General features: G+C 42.0%; 1 protein-coding gene across 2 annotated transcripts in view; it reads right to left on the reverse strand.

The window, feature by feature from the left end:
- Positions 1-10,103: 10,103 nt before the first annotated feature.
- The window catches only part of SLC35D1 (solute carrier family 35 member D1), a 55,063-nt gene continuing 49,027 nt past the window's right edge, over positions 10,104-16,139 (reverse strand). For both annotated transcript variants that reach the window (XM_024734594.1, XM_024734593.1), the window contains one exon: positions 10,104-14,879. In XM_024734594.1, the coding sequence (XP_024590362.1) occupies positions 14,771-14,879 (109 nt within the window). In that variant the 3' untranslated portion in view covers positions 10,104-14,770. The remainder of the gene's footprint in view (positions 14,880-16,139) is intronic.

Genomic DNA, 16,139 nt, shown 5'->3' on the forward strand with positions numbered 1-16,139 from the left:
TATGGACTGATTTTATGTATTTAAATATCTGCATTAGTCTCTGTCTTCTAATACCAATTTTCTATAACCTTATTTCTCATTTACCCTTAGTATTGCGCTGGTATCTTTGACATCTGTATGTGTGTGTTTTTCCTTTTCCGAACATGATTGTTTTTTATCTTAATTTGTTTTTATACTAGCTTCTGTGACTTATTTAGGATACATAATACACAGTTGACCCTTGAACTAAACAGGTTTGAACTTAATGGGTCCATTTATATGCAGATTTCTTTCAGTAGTAAATACTACAGCACTACATGATCCATGGTTGGTTGAATCCGTGGACGTGGGACACTGGATGAGAGAGGAATTGTATACAGAGGGCAGACTGTAAATTATACGCTGATTTTCAACTGCATAGAGGGTCAGCGCCCCAGCCCCTGCGTTGTCCACAGGTCAACTGTACTTAAAATGTCATTTTGCTTGTTCTAAGAAGTAAACTCGAATGTACTTCTAAAGTCTACTTATTCTGTGAAGAACACTGAGGAACTGCCATATAAACTGGACTTGAATTCTAATTCTCCTTTGTCCAAATTGATGATAAAGTTTTCTTTACATTTAAAGTCAGTGGTGGCAAGTTTTCATCATGTTTCCATATACAGTATTCAACAGATATTTGGGCCTGTACTTATGCAAGCTACTATGCTTGGCTTATGGCTTCAGAGGTGTGGCATGTCCTCTTCAAGAAGGCATTAGGTAAGTGCAACAGTAGAACTGCATGCTGAGTACAAGGAGAGGAAGAGGTAGGCACCACCTCAGGGAAATGAAGAATTAATGACTCCATGCCCTATAATTCTAGCTAAATAAGATTTTCCTCTAACTTAGTATATTTGTTAGAAATTAAGCGACATAAAATAAATGTACGAGTCCCGTAAGAAAGCATTTATTTTTACCATTTCCTGCAGGCGGATTACAACAGCTGTGGATTATGCAGGACTCGCCCCTTTTGTCATTCACTGTCCAGGGAGCACTATTGTAAGGTGAGGAGGCTCCTGATTTCCTAAAGAAAGAGGAGAGGTGAGGCCTAATCTAAATTTGGCCTGATTATACAATTTCACTTTTTGCTATTATCATCACTAACATGAATGGTTGAGTGAATGTAGAGCTGGTTAAATGTGTCTTTCTGCACACCACCTAGAACATGTTTGCCAAGTGAGTTCAGGTAGGTTCTAAAATAAATGGTTTTGCTTTCTCTCCAAAAGACAATGGACTTTGAATTAATGTGAGGAATATACACTTAAGCTTGAATTAATGTGAGGAATATACACTTAAGCTTTTTTTTTTTTTTTTTTGCGGTATGCGGGCCTCTCACTGTTGTGGCTTCTCCCGTTGCGGAGCACAGGTTCCAGACGCGCAGGCTCAGCGGCCATGGCTCACGGGCCCAGCCGCTCCGCGGCATGTGGGATCCTCCCGGACCGGGGCACGAACCCGTATCCCCTGCATTGGCAGGCGGACTCTCAACCACTGCGCCACCAGGGAAGCCCCCCACTTAAGCTTTTTAAGCAGAAAAAGATCTGGACCCTGAGTTAGCGTGGTTTCTTTCAGAACTGAACGAAATGAAGCAGAGAATGGCATCAGAGTCATTTTAAATTCCTGAGCCACTTTAAACTCCCGACCAGAAAATCTGGGTTGAGGGAAAGAACTCGCCCTCAGTCTACCCTTGTCACCAGTTGTACTTTAGCTGAGTGAACAAGAGAAACCAGCTCTGGCTAGGAGCTACTGTGGTGCCAGTCATTGAGTCTGAATACTCCATTAATCCCCTCTGAACACATATTTGTAGAGGGTGGAAATTTGTTTGGATGGCTGGTGGTTCTCAGCTTTCAAACAGCCTGAATTCCCGGCTCCATGAACTGCCTTGCCATGTGGCCTTCTTACTGCATTGCTGTCTGCATCTGCCTCCAGTGTTCAGCAGACAAGCGGTTGCATTTCAGAAACATACTATAAACACAATTGGGCTGTGTCTACAAATCTCCTAATATTCGGCCAAAAAGGATGAAACAGCTCATTTAGCTCTCTCCTCTGCCACAATCTGTGTCATACCTTTAAGTGAAAAGAGCAGGATGACCCCAGTTTTGTTAAAGGGATACATTTCATGCATATGTATGGTTAGGAAAAATGAAGGCCATATGCCAAAAATGTTATTTCTAGGTGGATTTACACTGGCTCTTACTAAAGACTTAAGTCTTCTATGTAGCACTAGTCACAGGGGCCATTTTGGTTTTGTAGGATTATCACCCCCTTGTGATCGTAAGCCTCATGAGAGGAAGGGTCATGTTTGTTTTCTGACTATACTCAGAAGATTGACCCACTCGATTTCCTTATCTCTGATTATACCTCCATTTCAACCAAGGGATAGTCTAAAATATGCACAGTTGACCCTTAAACACAGATTTGAACTGTGTTGGGTCCTCTTATACGTGGGTATCTTTTTCCAATAAATATAGTACCTGTATTTCCATTTTACATATCTTGAAGTGTGGGGGAAGGTTAGTGTTTGATTGGAGATCACAATATAGGGAATCAAAAGAATTTAGGGTTTGAGTCCTGATTCTATCCAAACTCAGCTTCCTGTCCTTGGGTGAGTCATTTACTAGTCCCTTTGTTTTGGAGGCAGAAATAGCAGTACTTGGATTTTCGACTGCACAGGATTGGGGTAGGCACCCCTAACACTCCCACTATTCAAGGGTCAGCTGTACTTTATTCAGAATCCTCCTATTCAAACAGCCTTTTCTACACCATGCCACCTCTTTCCATCCCACTTATCCAAATTCAGCCATATTTCAAGATTTCCCCTCTTGATTTGGCCACTACTTTTGTCATACATATTGTGCTAAATAAACAGCTGAACTGCCCATCTGTAAAATAAGCATGATACCCACAGTGCCAATATAACAGGGATTATAAAATCACACATGGGCAATTTTTTTTATCTCCAGAAAGTACTAGATAGTAGTAGACCTAGTAGTAGTACAGGTCTATAATCCCCTACCCAAAATCCCCATAGCCAGAATTTTTCAGATTTTAGGGAGGTAATACATCTGTTCTATAAAAGATCCATGGCAGGGTATAGAACCTATGGTAAAAACACTTATGTCCACAATGAAATGTATTCGTATTCATACAAATTTCAGGTTAAATACTGCTGCCAAATGAGTTTGCCAACAAACTCAAGAAAAAACTTGGTTTTCAGAGCGATGTGAATTTCAGAACTACAAGCTTGTAGTAGCCTTCAAATTTGGTAGCGGTCACTTGGCAGTTGATTCCAATTTCCTTTACTTTGTTATGTAACTGGCAAAGAGGAAGGTAAACAGGAAGCCGAAAGTAAAATAGCAGGGTGTGCTTTGCTAGGTACGGCAGCCACAACAGAACCCTGTACACTGGTCCTTCCGCAGAGCCAAGAAGCAGCCTGTACGTGAAGCAGCAAGTGGGTGAGAGGAACCTGCCAGAGCCCAGATGTAGCCCTTCTGGAACCTCCCACTCAGTCCTCTGATTTTATAGAAGGGAAAACCTAAGGCCCAAAATGGAGAAATCACTTGTCCAAAGTTCAACAGCCTTAGACTGAGCTTCTTAGACAAGATCAGATCCCTCTGTCTCTTTCTTTCACGACACTTAATAGTTATGTAAGTAGGTATGCGTGGCTAGGGCCATGGGCTCAACCCTTGGCCAATCAGTCCCTATGGCCAGGGAAGTGAATCCTATTAGCCATCCTTTAGCCAACTCATAAGGTGGGCGCTCCTTTTGGATTCATTTGGCTAGGACAGTTGGGGAAGAGCCATTCCCTCAAGAGGAGCGTGTGCCGATCACAGACAAAGGGTCATCAGGCAGCTAAAACAAGCCTGTTGCAAATAATACATGTACCATTACTGAGTGATTGCCATTGCATGCACTGGGCTAAACACTCAAACCAATCTCAAAACGATATTTCCCCCAACTTACAAATGGGGAAACTAAGCCACCTTGAGAAGTTGAAAGACTTAACCTTTCCAATCATTTGGATTTTGTTCACTTTGTATTTTTCCAGGTTGGATCTTTGCATTCTGGGAAGATGTGTGTTCTGGGGTAAAAAGCAGATGTTGCTTGCAAACGACATTTTCTCCTAGCCTGTTTCCCACAAGTCAGTTTTGGAAAGGAGAAAGTCCGCAAATTGAAAAGATGGTCAGTAGGCTCTGGGAAAAGCTGGAATGCAAATCTCGTTGAGTGAGACATCAAAGGAATGGCTGCATGGGGTGTAGGACAGGCTGCACTCAAGGCACTGGAACTTCCAGGAGTAAAAAATATCACTGTGCTGAAGTCTGGAATCTGTGGTGCCACCTGCCTTCAAAGGACACCTTAGAGTTAGTCATTAAGATGAGTTCAGCAGTGACCATGAGGGACTGAAGACAAGAATGTCCCCCTTCTATATTCTAGGCACCAGGTGACTCTCCCTTCAATCTTGTCTAACCTTAGAGAAGGACTGAGATTGAATATCCTGCCAAGTGGCAAGATGGGGACTTATGTAATTTGATTTAAAAGAATAATTTGACATTTCCTCCACATGCAGACATTACACTGTACTGCAGCTCCAAGAACTCAGAGCAAAAGGTAGGCCTTATAGGAAGGCAAATTTATATTCTGTACAGCAAAGAATTTCTCACAATTACCACTGTCCAACAATGGGACCTTCCTGTGCCTGTTTCCTCACCTCTAAAATAAAGTTAATAATGGGACATATTAAAGGACAGTTTAGAGGATTCGAATGTACTTATATGTAAGGTGCCAAGAAGAAATGCCTCCCTAGCATGTAGCAAATGCTCAGTAAACTTATTTTTACTGTGGGTAGTGGATGTACTCTGTTCCATGGCTACAGTTCAAATTTACCTTTTTGGAAAACACTTGGAAACCTAAGATAAAATACTTAACAATGTTCATGTTTGGTCTCCTGAAGACATTAGATTTCAGCCAAAAAAAAAAAAAATTCACCACAGTTTTACTTATAAACAAAAAATAGAAACAGATCTCATCATCACCTATTAATTCTACCTCCTAAAATAACTCAAATCCTGTTTCTCTGCCGTGCTTTCACAACCGCGTTAGGACCCCATCATTTCTCAGCAGGACTGTGCATCCTTCTCTAGCCGATGTACTTACCTGTACAGTCCCACCCTTCTTTGACCACCACCCGACAGTAAGCGGCACAGCAACCTCAGCGATCTCGTTATTGTGCAAATCGGATCTACAGCAGTTCCTTGATTGAGGCACACTGGTAGCCAGTGGGCCAAACCTGGCTGGCAGGTTTGTTTTAATTCGAATGCCTTTAAGCAGGTAGGTACCACAAGCCCTACCACTCACTGTTGTATGTACTGATTGCATTCTTTCAGATTCACACTTCTTTCCTGCCTGGGCCCTGTAAGATTTGAATTTGTCAGTCTACAGTATACAATCCAAATACTGCAGCTGGCATAATCTTTCTGAAATGAAGAAGAGGCTATGTTTCTGCCTTGCTGTGCTCAAAAAATGTAGCTATTAATTGGCTACTCTTTGTCTAGATGTATTCAATTCAGAAAATACTGTGTCCCTACAACGTTACCCAGCACTCTTCTACGTGCTGTGCCAGGGACACAAGAGCAAACAAAACAGACCAACATCTCTGCCTTCATTAGGCTTAAATTTGATGAGAGGAGGAGACAAGTGCTGTGGAGATAAAGCATGGAAGGGGAAGGGAGTATGGTGGGGTACCATTTCAGACCCACTGGCCAAGGAAGGCCCACAGAGATGGGGGCATGTGCTCTAAAGACATGGGGGGAGGGGTGGAATGCATTCCAGACAGATACAGTGGCCCTGGAATGCTGGAGGCCTGTCCCTCCAATAGCTTCTCAGTTGAATCCTAGTTGTCCCTCAAGAATCAGCTCAAAGGCAGTTTCTCCCAAGAAATTTTTCCTACCATTCCCAGGTAGAGTGGCATTCTTCCTCCCATAGATTCTTACATATAGCTCAGATAATTTCATGATTCTGTCATCATGTGTAGATATTGGCCTCAAAAATATCCACTGAAAAAAATAAGTTACCTGAAGGATAAGCAGACATGATGAGGCGCTCTGGTGAAACTCTCCTACTGCCTTCTCCTAACGCAGGGATGTTACCTGGAATTCTTTGGAAAAAAGGTTTTGGAATCAAAGTCCAGATTTCAGTTTATCAGCTGAGGGACAAATCCCTCAGCCTTGTTTAAGCCACCATTTGTACGTTGTCCCATGAAAACGCATGATAGAGGCCTAACTCTGTAACAGCATATAGTAGGCATAAATAAGTAAATCATAGTGCTTTTCTCCTTCCTGGAAAGCAAATTGCTTTCCATCATAGATTCCCCCAGTGGTAGCTGTGGCCACAAGAGGGCACCATCAGCGTAACTGAAAAGCATGGCTGCTTTGCCTACTCAGGCTCCACCAGCCACCAGCTCCTGCCAGCTTTAAGTCCACTGTGTGTGAACTCTGAATGAAGAATGCCAACTGACAGGCGTATGGTGGTGATGAGCTTGGTACCACCAAGTATATTACAAGCAGATGAGGAGAAACAAGTATCCAGTGCTGTGGGGAAGAGCAAAGGCTGATCAGGATTGGAATGTGGGTTCCACAACCACAGTGCACAGCTGTACCTCCCTCAGCTTCACCTGTAAAACAAGGTCGTGCCAGGCCTCTGCTACAGGCTGTGCGCTGGCCTCAGTGAGCTCAGTCTTGCTCGATGGATGGATGAACAAACATGTGATGAGAGCTGCAGGGAAGAAGTCCTGGGGGCACGTGGTCACTGCTCACCTGCTGTGGATACACAAAGTCCCCAGCTCTGCGCTCTGCCCCTCTCGACAGTGCCTCTTCCGTGCTGCTCCCCAATAACCGAGGGCCCTGTGTGCGGAAGCCATGCGAGACGATAAACCAGCAAGGGGCTGCGTGAAAGAGCATATATCTCACAGATTAGAAAGAAAAAAACTCTAAGATGATATTTAAAAATTGATTAAAACACATGCCTTAAAGGACAGTCTCTCCAACAACTGGTGCCAGAAAAGCTGGATATTCACATGGAAAAAAAACAAATAGCTGGATCCTTACCTTGAACCATACACAAAAACTAACTAAAAACAGATCCAAGACTTAAAATTATAAAACTCTTAGAAGAAAACGTAGATGAAAGGCTTCATGACAATGGATTTGGCAATTATCTCTTGGATATGATACCAAAAGCATAGTCAACAAAAGTAAAAATAGATTGCACTACATCAAAATTTAAAACTACATCAAGGACACCAGTCAACAAGAATCAAAAGGCAACCTTCAGAATGGGAGAAAATATTTGTAGATAATATATTTGATAAGGGGTTAAAATTCAGGATATTTATGAAGAAATGCCTAAAATTCAAGAACAAAAAAATCCAATTGAAAAAAATGGACTTGAATAGACATTTCTCCAAAGAAAGTATATTAAGTGGCCAACGAATATATGAAAAAATGCTCGTTAATCATTAGGAAAATACAAGCACAGTAACCTATCACCTCACACCCAGTAGGATGGCTACCATCAATAAAACAGAAAATAACAAGTGTTGAAACTGGAACCCTTGTGCACTACTGGTGGGAATGTAAAATAGCACAGCCACAATGGAAAACAGTATGGCAACTCCCCAAAAAATTAAAAATAGAATTATTATATGACCTAGCAACTCCAAAAAGAATCGAAAGCATATTCGCACACCCACTCCTATAGATTTTGTGTCCCATCCCCCTCCCCCAATTTATGTTGAAACCCCAATCCCCAATAAGATGGTATTTGGAGATGGGGCCTTTGGGAGGTAATTAGGTCATGAAGGTGGAGACACTCAGGATTAGAGCCCTTATAAGAAAAATCAAGACGGCTTGCTTCCTCTCTGCTCTCCACCACGTGAGGATATGAGAAGATGGACATCTGCAAACCAGGAGGTGGGCTCTTACCAGATGCCAGATCTGCTGGCATTTTGACCTTGGACATCCCAGCCTCAGAACTGTGAGAAAAAAAATGTTGTTTACCCAGTCTGTGGCAACTTGTTAGAGCAACCCACAGTGACAGCTTGGCTTGTTTGGCAGTATTATTCAGAATAGCCACTAGGTGGAAGAAACCAAAGTGTCCGTCAGTGGGTGAACGGATAAACAAAAGCTGGTATATACATACAATGGAAAATTATTCAGCCTCAAAAAAGAAAGAAATTCTGACACGTGCTACAACATGGATGAACCTCAAGGACATTAAGTGAAATAAGACAATCACAAAATGACAAATACTGTATGATTTCACTCATACGAGTTATCTAGAGTAGTCAAATTCAGAGAGACAGAAAGTAGAATGGTAGCTGCCAGGGACTAGGGGGAAGGGGGAAATGGGGAGCTCTTTAATGGTTATGGATTTCAGTTTTACAAGATGAAAAAGTTCTGGAGACTGATTGCACAACAATGTGAATATACATTATACGACTGAATTGTACACTTCAAAAGTATTAGGATAGTAAATTTTATGTTATGTTTTACTACTTTTTTTTTTAATGCCTTAATATACTTCTACCTCTGTTGAGTGTGCCAGTAACAAAAAATGCTTCCTGATGAGCATGTTTTATTGGGGGGTTATTTCCTAATAAAGCTACTCAGAGTCTTAAACACGATGAAGCAGATGAAATATTTTAAAAGCAGAGAGGTTATCAGCACTTTTTTTCCTTTCAGCTTACCACAAGTACACCAAAGACACTGGATATTTAGTCATATGTGCTATTCATGCAAAGCATTGAATGGTTATAAAAGAAAAACTGCCCCTGGGTCTTCTTCTCAATGCTCTACTCACAATATTTCCGGTCACCAAATGTGTGTTTTTCTCCCTACCAAGCCAGTCTGCTACACAGGTTGTAACAGGAACTGTAATTCAGTTCCGACACTATGTACCCGGAGTTAGCATCAGATCCTGCAGGCTAAGGGCTCAGTCTCACAAGACTGTTCCCCAACCCATTTCCGACACAAATCACAAATCCAGATTGTTACCTGTGCTTCTGAACAAACAGCTATATATCACACCCTCTCCTCACATTGGATTAATTTGTTAAGAGTGGCTCACAGAACTCAGGAAAACAGTTTACTTACTAAACTACCAGTTTATTACAAAAGGATACAAATCAGGAACAGCAGATGGAAGAGATGCAGAGGGCAAGTACATGGAGAAGGGTGCCGAGATTCCATGCCCTCTCCAGAAGCATCATCATCCCAGCACTTATGCATGTTCGATAATCTGGAAGCTGTCCAGATCTCAAAGTTCATGGATTTTTATGTAGGCTTCATTATGTTGACATGATTGACTAAATCATTGGCCATTAGTGATTGATTTAACCTCCTGCCCCTCTCCCCTCCACTTGGAGGGGGCGGGTGTGTGGAGGTTGAAAGTTCCAATATAAATCATTCAGTTGGTTCCCTGGGCAACCAGCTCCCAGCCTTAGGGAGTTTCCAAAAGTCACCTCATTAACATAAACTCAGGTATGGTTGAAAGATGCTAAGGAAAGACACCCATTTCACTGTTACGGCTCTGGAGCTATTTCAGGAACTGGAAACGATACTAAATACTGTAACAAAACATGTTCCTATAGCTCTTATAGAAAACTACAAGGGGGCTTCCCTGGTGGCGCAGTGGTTGAGAGTCCGCCTGCCGATGCAGGGGACACGGGTTCGTGCCCCGGTCTGGGAGGATCCCACATGCCGCAGAGCGGCTGGGCCCATGAGCCATGGCCGCTGAGCCTGCGCGTCTGGAGCCTGTGCTCCGCAACAGGAGAGGCCATAACAGTGAGAGGCCCGTTTATCACAAAAAAAAAAAAAAAGAAAATTACAAGGGTTTTAGGAGCTGTGTGCCAGGAACAGGGACAAAGACCAAATGTATATTTCTTATTATAAATCATAATATCACAATGGCAAACAGTATTTTCTCTATTACTGGGTCTCAGTTAACTAACTTGGATGCCATCCTCTTAAATTCAGGCATGCTTATGGCTCTTGACTGTCTTTGTAGGCACTTAGAAAGAAATTTTAATACATGTGTTGAAGAAAAAGTATTTATTTGACACCTTTACAAAAATATTTAGGCACATAATTTTCATATTATGTCACCTGATTTACATATCTCAATCCTTGGTACCTTTTAAAAACACTAAAATGGTCATTTGGTAAATAGAATCTGTATTGAAAAAATACTGTGATAGGCCAACATTTGTAGACAAACTCAGTTGATCATCAGCATGGGAAAGAAACATTTATGAACAAAATAATCTCTAAAAACATTTTTGTGAGACAAAAAAATCTAACCAGTAGATTTCTTTTTAAAAAGTATTTTCAAAAAAGCAAGCTTAAAAAAAAACCCACCATAGAATACCTCCTCATACCATGATGAAGTGGCACCCTAATAGTAAGAACTAGAAGGTAGGTTTAGAAAACAGCAATGGTGCCAGAGGTTCACAAACACCAACTGACAAAAGCCTGGACACAGAGGCAGCATGAAGTTGATGCATTTAATTCGGAGAAGGGAAGAAGGAATGTCTGACCTATACAGGAGCTACCTTAAGGTGACAAACCGGGGAAGTTTTAACGGAATCACCATTCTGAAGTCTAATTATCTTCCTCTCAGGTAGAAAATAATTTTTCTTTTTTTTTTTTTTAATTTACCAAAATACGAAAGTAATTTTATTTTATTTTTAAACAGATGGATTCACCTGCATCACACAATATCCACAATTATATCCAGTAGGTATTTAATAAAAGACGGCCGTGAGCAGAAACCATTCTTTAACCGTGAGCAGAAACTGTTCTTTGAAACTAAGCATTCTAGAGGCAACAAAGTATAGGGTCACATTTTAAAAGAAATACACTGCCCAGCCTCTAGCATTTTAAGGAGCACAAATTAAGAATCTTAACCTTTGCCTATAGTCTTACCATGAAATAATGACAATAACAACATGTGCTGAGTGCCTAATATGTAGGAGGCGTTGTGCTGAGTAGTTTGCATCTGTTATCTCATTTATTCTGAGTATCTTTTTTTCCCCTCAGGGAGGGAAAAATCAATTACAGCCTCATTCACAAGGAGGACCAGTAGTACACAGCTGTAGCTCTGAGGAAGCAAGAATGCACGCACGAGAGGGAGGAGGGACCCAGGCTAGTCACAGAAGTCTAATGGCCTGGCACGCATCTCAGAGCTGGGGGACTAGTAGGAGTTATAACTCCTCTTAGATTAAAAAAGTGCTTCATTCAGCGCAGTGGGTGGGACACCCCTGATCAGCGGTGCTGACAACTGTGCAGGCAGCTTTTACTCATAAATCATGGACTCCTTTCATCTCAATCGGGGTCTCAATCGGGGTCTGGCTAAAGAATTATACATTCCTTGAGAACAAGAACCCTGCCCTCTTCACCTCAGATGCCCCAGAGCTTAGAATAATGCCTGGAATTAAACAGTCAATCTTTGCTCACTGAATGACGCCATAATAATGAAAGCAAAGGCAGGCCCTCCCCAAATCCTGGGTTCCTTCCCAAACCAGTCAAAAGTGAAATTCTACTATTCTTTCCACGAAGATCCTACATCAGCGTTACTGATGTGAACTTACCATGCATTCCTGATACACTAGGACTACAAACAACAAACTTGCAAACATACTTTTCTTTCTTAACCTACGTGCAAGTTGGATCCTACAAATGACCGACTCATACAGCCAACTGCCATATAAGGGTATTAAAAATCACCTGACATGTTAGCAATGTGTACCCTGGCCAACCAGGGTTATTCAAATCAATCTGGCACTGCCTTAAAAACAGACTGGCCAAAGACAACATCACTGTCACTGACTCAAGAAGAGGAGCCACTAGTCACTAATGTGTTTTCAAAATTCTCACCACAGCTCATCTGTCTCAAAGGGCAAATTTAAGCATTTAACTCTATACTGTCTCTTTCTTCCAAGAGGTAGTTAACAGGTCAAAGAACTTTTGCCTTATAAGATGCTGGAATACCAGGTATATCTCTTTGTGTGTGCCATAACCAAGCCTGCACGTAATTGAAAACAAACTTCAAAACTGGTTAGCCAGTCTATTCAATTTCCAACTTCTCCAGGCTTCTTTCTCTTATCTTGAAATGTTGGTGGCAGTTGAAGGGGGCATCCAGCAATCAACATGGACAGAGCAGAAGCTGTAAACTACTCTACTGCTTCTAAGCATCCAGAAAGTTCAGCACAGGCCAGGAGCCCTGAGGTCATGTGCATCTAGTGAAGTTATAACTATTCATGATTTCCTCAAATAAACCTGGAGAGATGACATATCTTCAAGGGAACCTGATCTCCAAGAAGCAGTTCAACCCCTGGTGGGGTTTTAGTCCAACACCTCTAAATGCACACAAAGTATTTCTAACATCAAAGTTCCCTCCTCCGTGTGGCTGGCAGAAGAAGGAACAGAACTGCTAAAATTAGCTCCTACGACTTCCCACTGTCCCCAGTGGCAAAACCAGGCAGTGGCAGCAACATTCACAGCCAGAAGTGCATGTCAACCGAGGCCAGCCTGGAAGTGAGACAGAAGCTCAGGCATGTAGACTGACCCATCATTCTCCCTGATTCACAAAGCCTATTCCTCTCTGACTCCAAATTCAATCAACAGATTGCCTCCCTGAAAGAGCTCAAGCTAGCTTAGCTGGCAGCCTCATTTCCTCACTCCCTCGGAGGAGAAGGGAGGTTATCATTGGCAGCATGGTTCAGTAGAAAAAACAGGAATTGTGACTTACTAGCAAGTCACCTAACTTTCTCTGAGTCTTGTTTTCTTATCAATAAAACAGGGACAACAAGATATCTTGTACAAGATAATATCCTATTCTCGCACTTGAATTTTCTCAGCTCACATAATACTGGAAAAAAGTGAGGCTTAGGACCCCTTACCTGGAGCTTGTAACTTAGGAGTTGGCCATGAGGCTAATTCTAGGGACCCAGCACCACCGGCCAGGCTTCGATAAAGACAAAATAAGGGAAAGATATGAACGTGAAATGACCTCAATATAATACTTTTTCAAAAATAAAAAGAAATCAAAACCTTCCAGGTCCCCTGTTGAGGCCCCAAAATACTAACTGTTTAGGTCAACAAAGGCCAGTAGATTGCAAACCTAATGAAATGGAAGCCAGAGTGTACACCAACACAAAGGTACCCAGCCTCTTACACAATGATTGCACAGCTGGCCTGAGCAAACACTCATCTCCAAAGTCAATGGATGTCTCTAAGCCAAGTCACACTACTGTGTTCGAGTTAACACCTGACCCACCCAAAGAGGCAATTTAGGCGTATGCCCATCCACAGCTGCTCTCCAGGATGCAGCGCCGGTCTTGAGAGAAGCGGGCATGCCCATCAAGTGACCAAGGGAGGTGGGATGTAGGTGGGAGCGTCCAAAGGAAATAGGTATGCTCGTGCCACGCAAGTGGAAAGGAAGGTGATGGCTCCAACACTGACACTGCCAGAGACAGTCCAAGCATCGACAATGGAGAAACATCTAACCAGCCTTTCTCCTCAAACCATACACTCAAAAATATAAGATGCAGACATATTGATTCAAGGATGAGTAAAAAGGGTAGCAACCAAACCCAGAGGTGGGAAGCATGGGGAAACGTGACGGCCCCCTTCCCTGCACGCCACTCTCACTCAGAGAAGAAAGGCTGAGTTGCATGGTTTACAATTGCAGCTTTTCACATACATGTGACTGACATACACTGTAGCATGTGGTTTTGCATCGCCCTGGGGCTGGTAGACAGGTGCTTCCAACCCTGCTTACAGATCTGCAGTTTCTGAGAGCTGAAAAAATTCCCATGACTTGTTCATAGTCACAACGTCTTCTAAATAAATCAACAGAGCTAAGTCCTCTGTCTAACCCTTGGTCACTGTAGCAGGAGTGAGATCAAGGCAACTACCTCCAAAACATCCGTTTACCCCCAGCACTTAGCACAATGCCTGGCACATAACTACATACTCAGTACATTTTAGTTGAATGAATGAATCAGAGACAGACGAATAAATGAATAAAAGGCCTACTTCCTCCGCCCCTTCATTATCCTCATCCTACACAACAAAGAGGGAATAGGATATTTTCAAGGAAAGCACTCTGTTCATCCCATGAGTTCTTAGGGAAGCCAGCGTGGAAACCAATACACTTCAAAGCCGCACACATTTCTTTAGCGCCAAAGATGTCATCTTTGGCAAAAGGAGTGATGACATCCTTATGAAGAAAATGCAATTGTTAAGAAAGAAAATTCAAAGAAGAGAAATTTAAGATCCTTGGCTGCATTTCCAGCAGAAGGAAGGCTCAAGTGCCTCCAGACGCGGCAACGACGTGAATGATGAGGCTCCAGGTGAAGCACTTCATATACGCAGCTCTCAGGGACACCTGGATATCAAACTATGGAATAAAATATTTTCAAAACATTGACGTTTCACTGTTGGCATAGAAGAAAAATAAATTAAAAAGCCCAGTACATTTTCCAGTCTGATATAAATTAATGCAAATGGCATATTTAAAAGAGTCAATTATAAGTCTCTTTCATAAAATTTTAAAAGGCAGCAATCAATCCTCAGATTGTACAAGTGCAAAGGAATGGTATTTTTCTCCATGATCAAGACACCTCAGAATCTGTATAAGAACTGCCAGTGTTCCGAGCTGATCAAAAACTTGGGCCTATGTAGCTGATGCAATCCTCCGGTCATACTGCTCCTTTCCCCTTAATGTCCAGCTTGTTACTGGCCTCTGACTGTTTGCTCAGCTGCTCTTCAGAGAAAGTGATGTAGGAATACACCAGGCTCCCAGCAATGCTGCAAAATAGAAAACCACCATCAGAGAAGAAGGAAGGAATGGCAAATGTAAGTGGTGTGAGCACTGGAGCTACCTTTACAAATCAACAGCACAAAAAACTAAAACATATAGCATTTTCATCTACCAAACTAGAGACATTTCCCTCATCATGATATTATTATCCACTGCTGTTGATGCTCTGGGAAAATGAATGTTTGCACATACTTGCCAGCAGGAGTGCCAATTTTATATAGCCTTTCTGCACGACAATTTGTTGAAATAAAAACCCTTAGAATTCGGCTTATCCTTTGACCTAGCAATCCATTTCATGGATGAATTGTATACATCTTCACAGAGTTATTGACAAAGTATTTACCACAAAATCTATAATTGCAGAAAATTAGCTAAAGGATAAATGTCCCACAACAGGGAATTATATAAATTCACACAATAGAATACTATGCATCCATTTAAATGATATAAAATAAAAACTGGCAATGACAGTATTTTGTAATCTTACAAAATATTAAGTATTGTCCAACCCCATTTTATTTAAATGAACATGAATATGTATATTAATATGCATCATAATAGGAAAATGTCTGAAAGGAACACAACAAGAGTATTAACAATGGTTACATCTGGGGGCTTCCCTGGTGGTGCAGTGGTTAAGAATCCGCCTGCCCATGCAGGGGACACGGGTTTTAGCCCTGGTCCAGGAAGATCCCACACACGGCGGAGCAACTAAGCCTGTGCTCTAGAGCCCGCAAGCCACAAATACTGAGCCCAAGTGCCAGAACTACTGCAGCCCGTGTGCCTAGAGCCTGCGCTCCGCAATGAGAAGCCACCGCAATGAGAAGCCCGCGCACTGCAACGAGGAGTAGCCCATGCTCTCCGCAACTAGAGAAAGCCCGCGCACAGCAACAAAGACCCAAAGCACCCCAAAATAAACAAAAAAAATAAATAAATTTATTTTTAAAAAATGGTTACATCTGGACGGTAAGGCTATAGGTGATTTCTATATGTATTTTCTGCATTTTCAAAAGTAATCATTCAAGACAAAAGAAATATTATTTTTAATAAGAGTAAAAAGCATCCCAATAAGTAAGTAAACATGCAGACCCTGGGGAGATTTCACAGAGTTGGTTTCTCTCCCACTAGAATCAAGGTCACAGTGGAGAGAACCTGTCATTTGAGCCCTCAGACTCTGAGCTGGTTGCTGCTAGCCCTCACACTTGTCTACCACACCTAACGGCAGGAGGGTTCATTCTTTTGCGACA

This window comes from Neophocaena asiaeorientalis, unplaced genomic scaffold (genome assembly GCF_003031525.2).
Source record: "Neophocaena asiaeorientalis asiaeorientalis breed wild unplaced genomic scaffold, Neophocaena_asiaeorientalis_V1.1 scaffold15, whole genome shotgun sequence".
In the NCBI taxonomy this organism is placed as follows: Eukaryota; Metazoa; Chordata; class Mammalia; order Artiodactyla; family Phocoenidae; genus Neophocaena; species Neophocaena asiaeorientalis.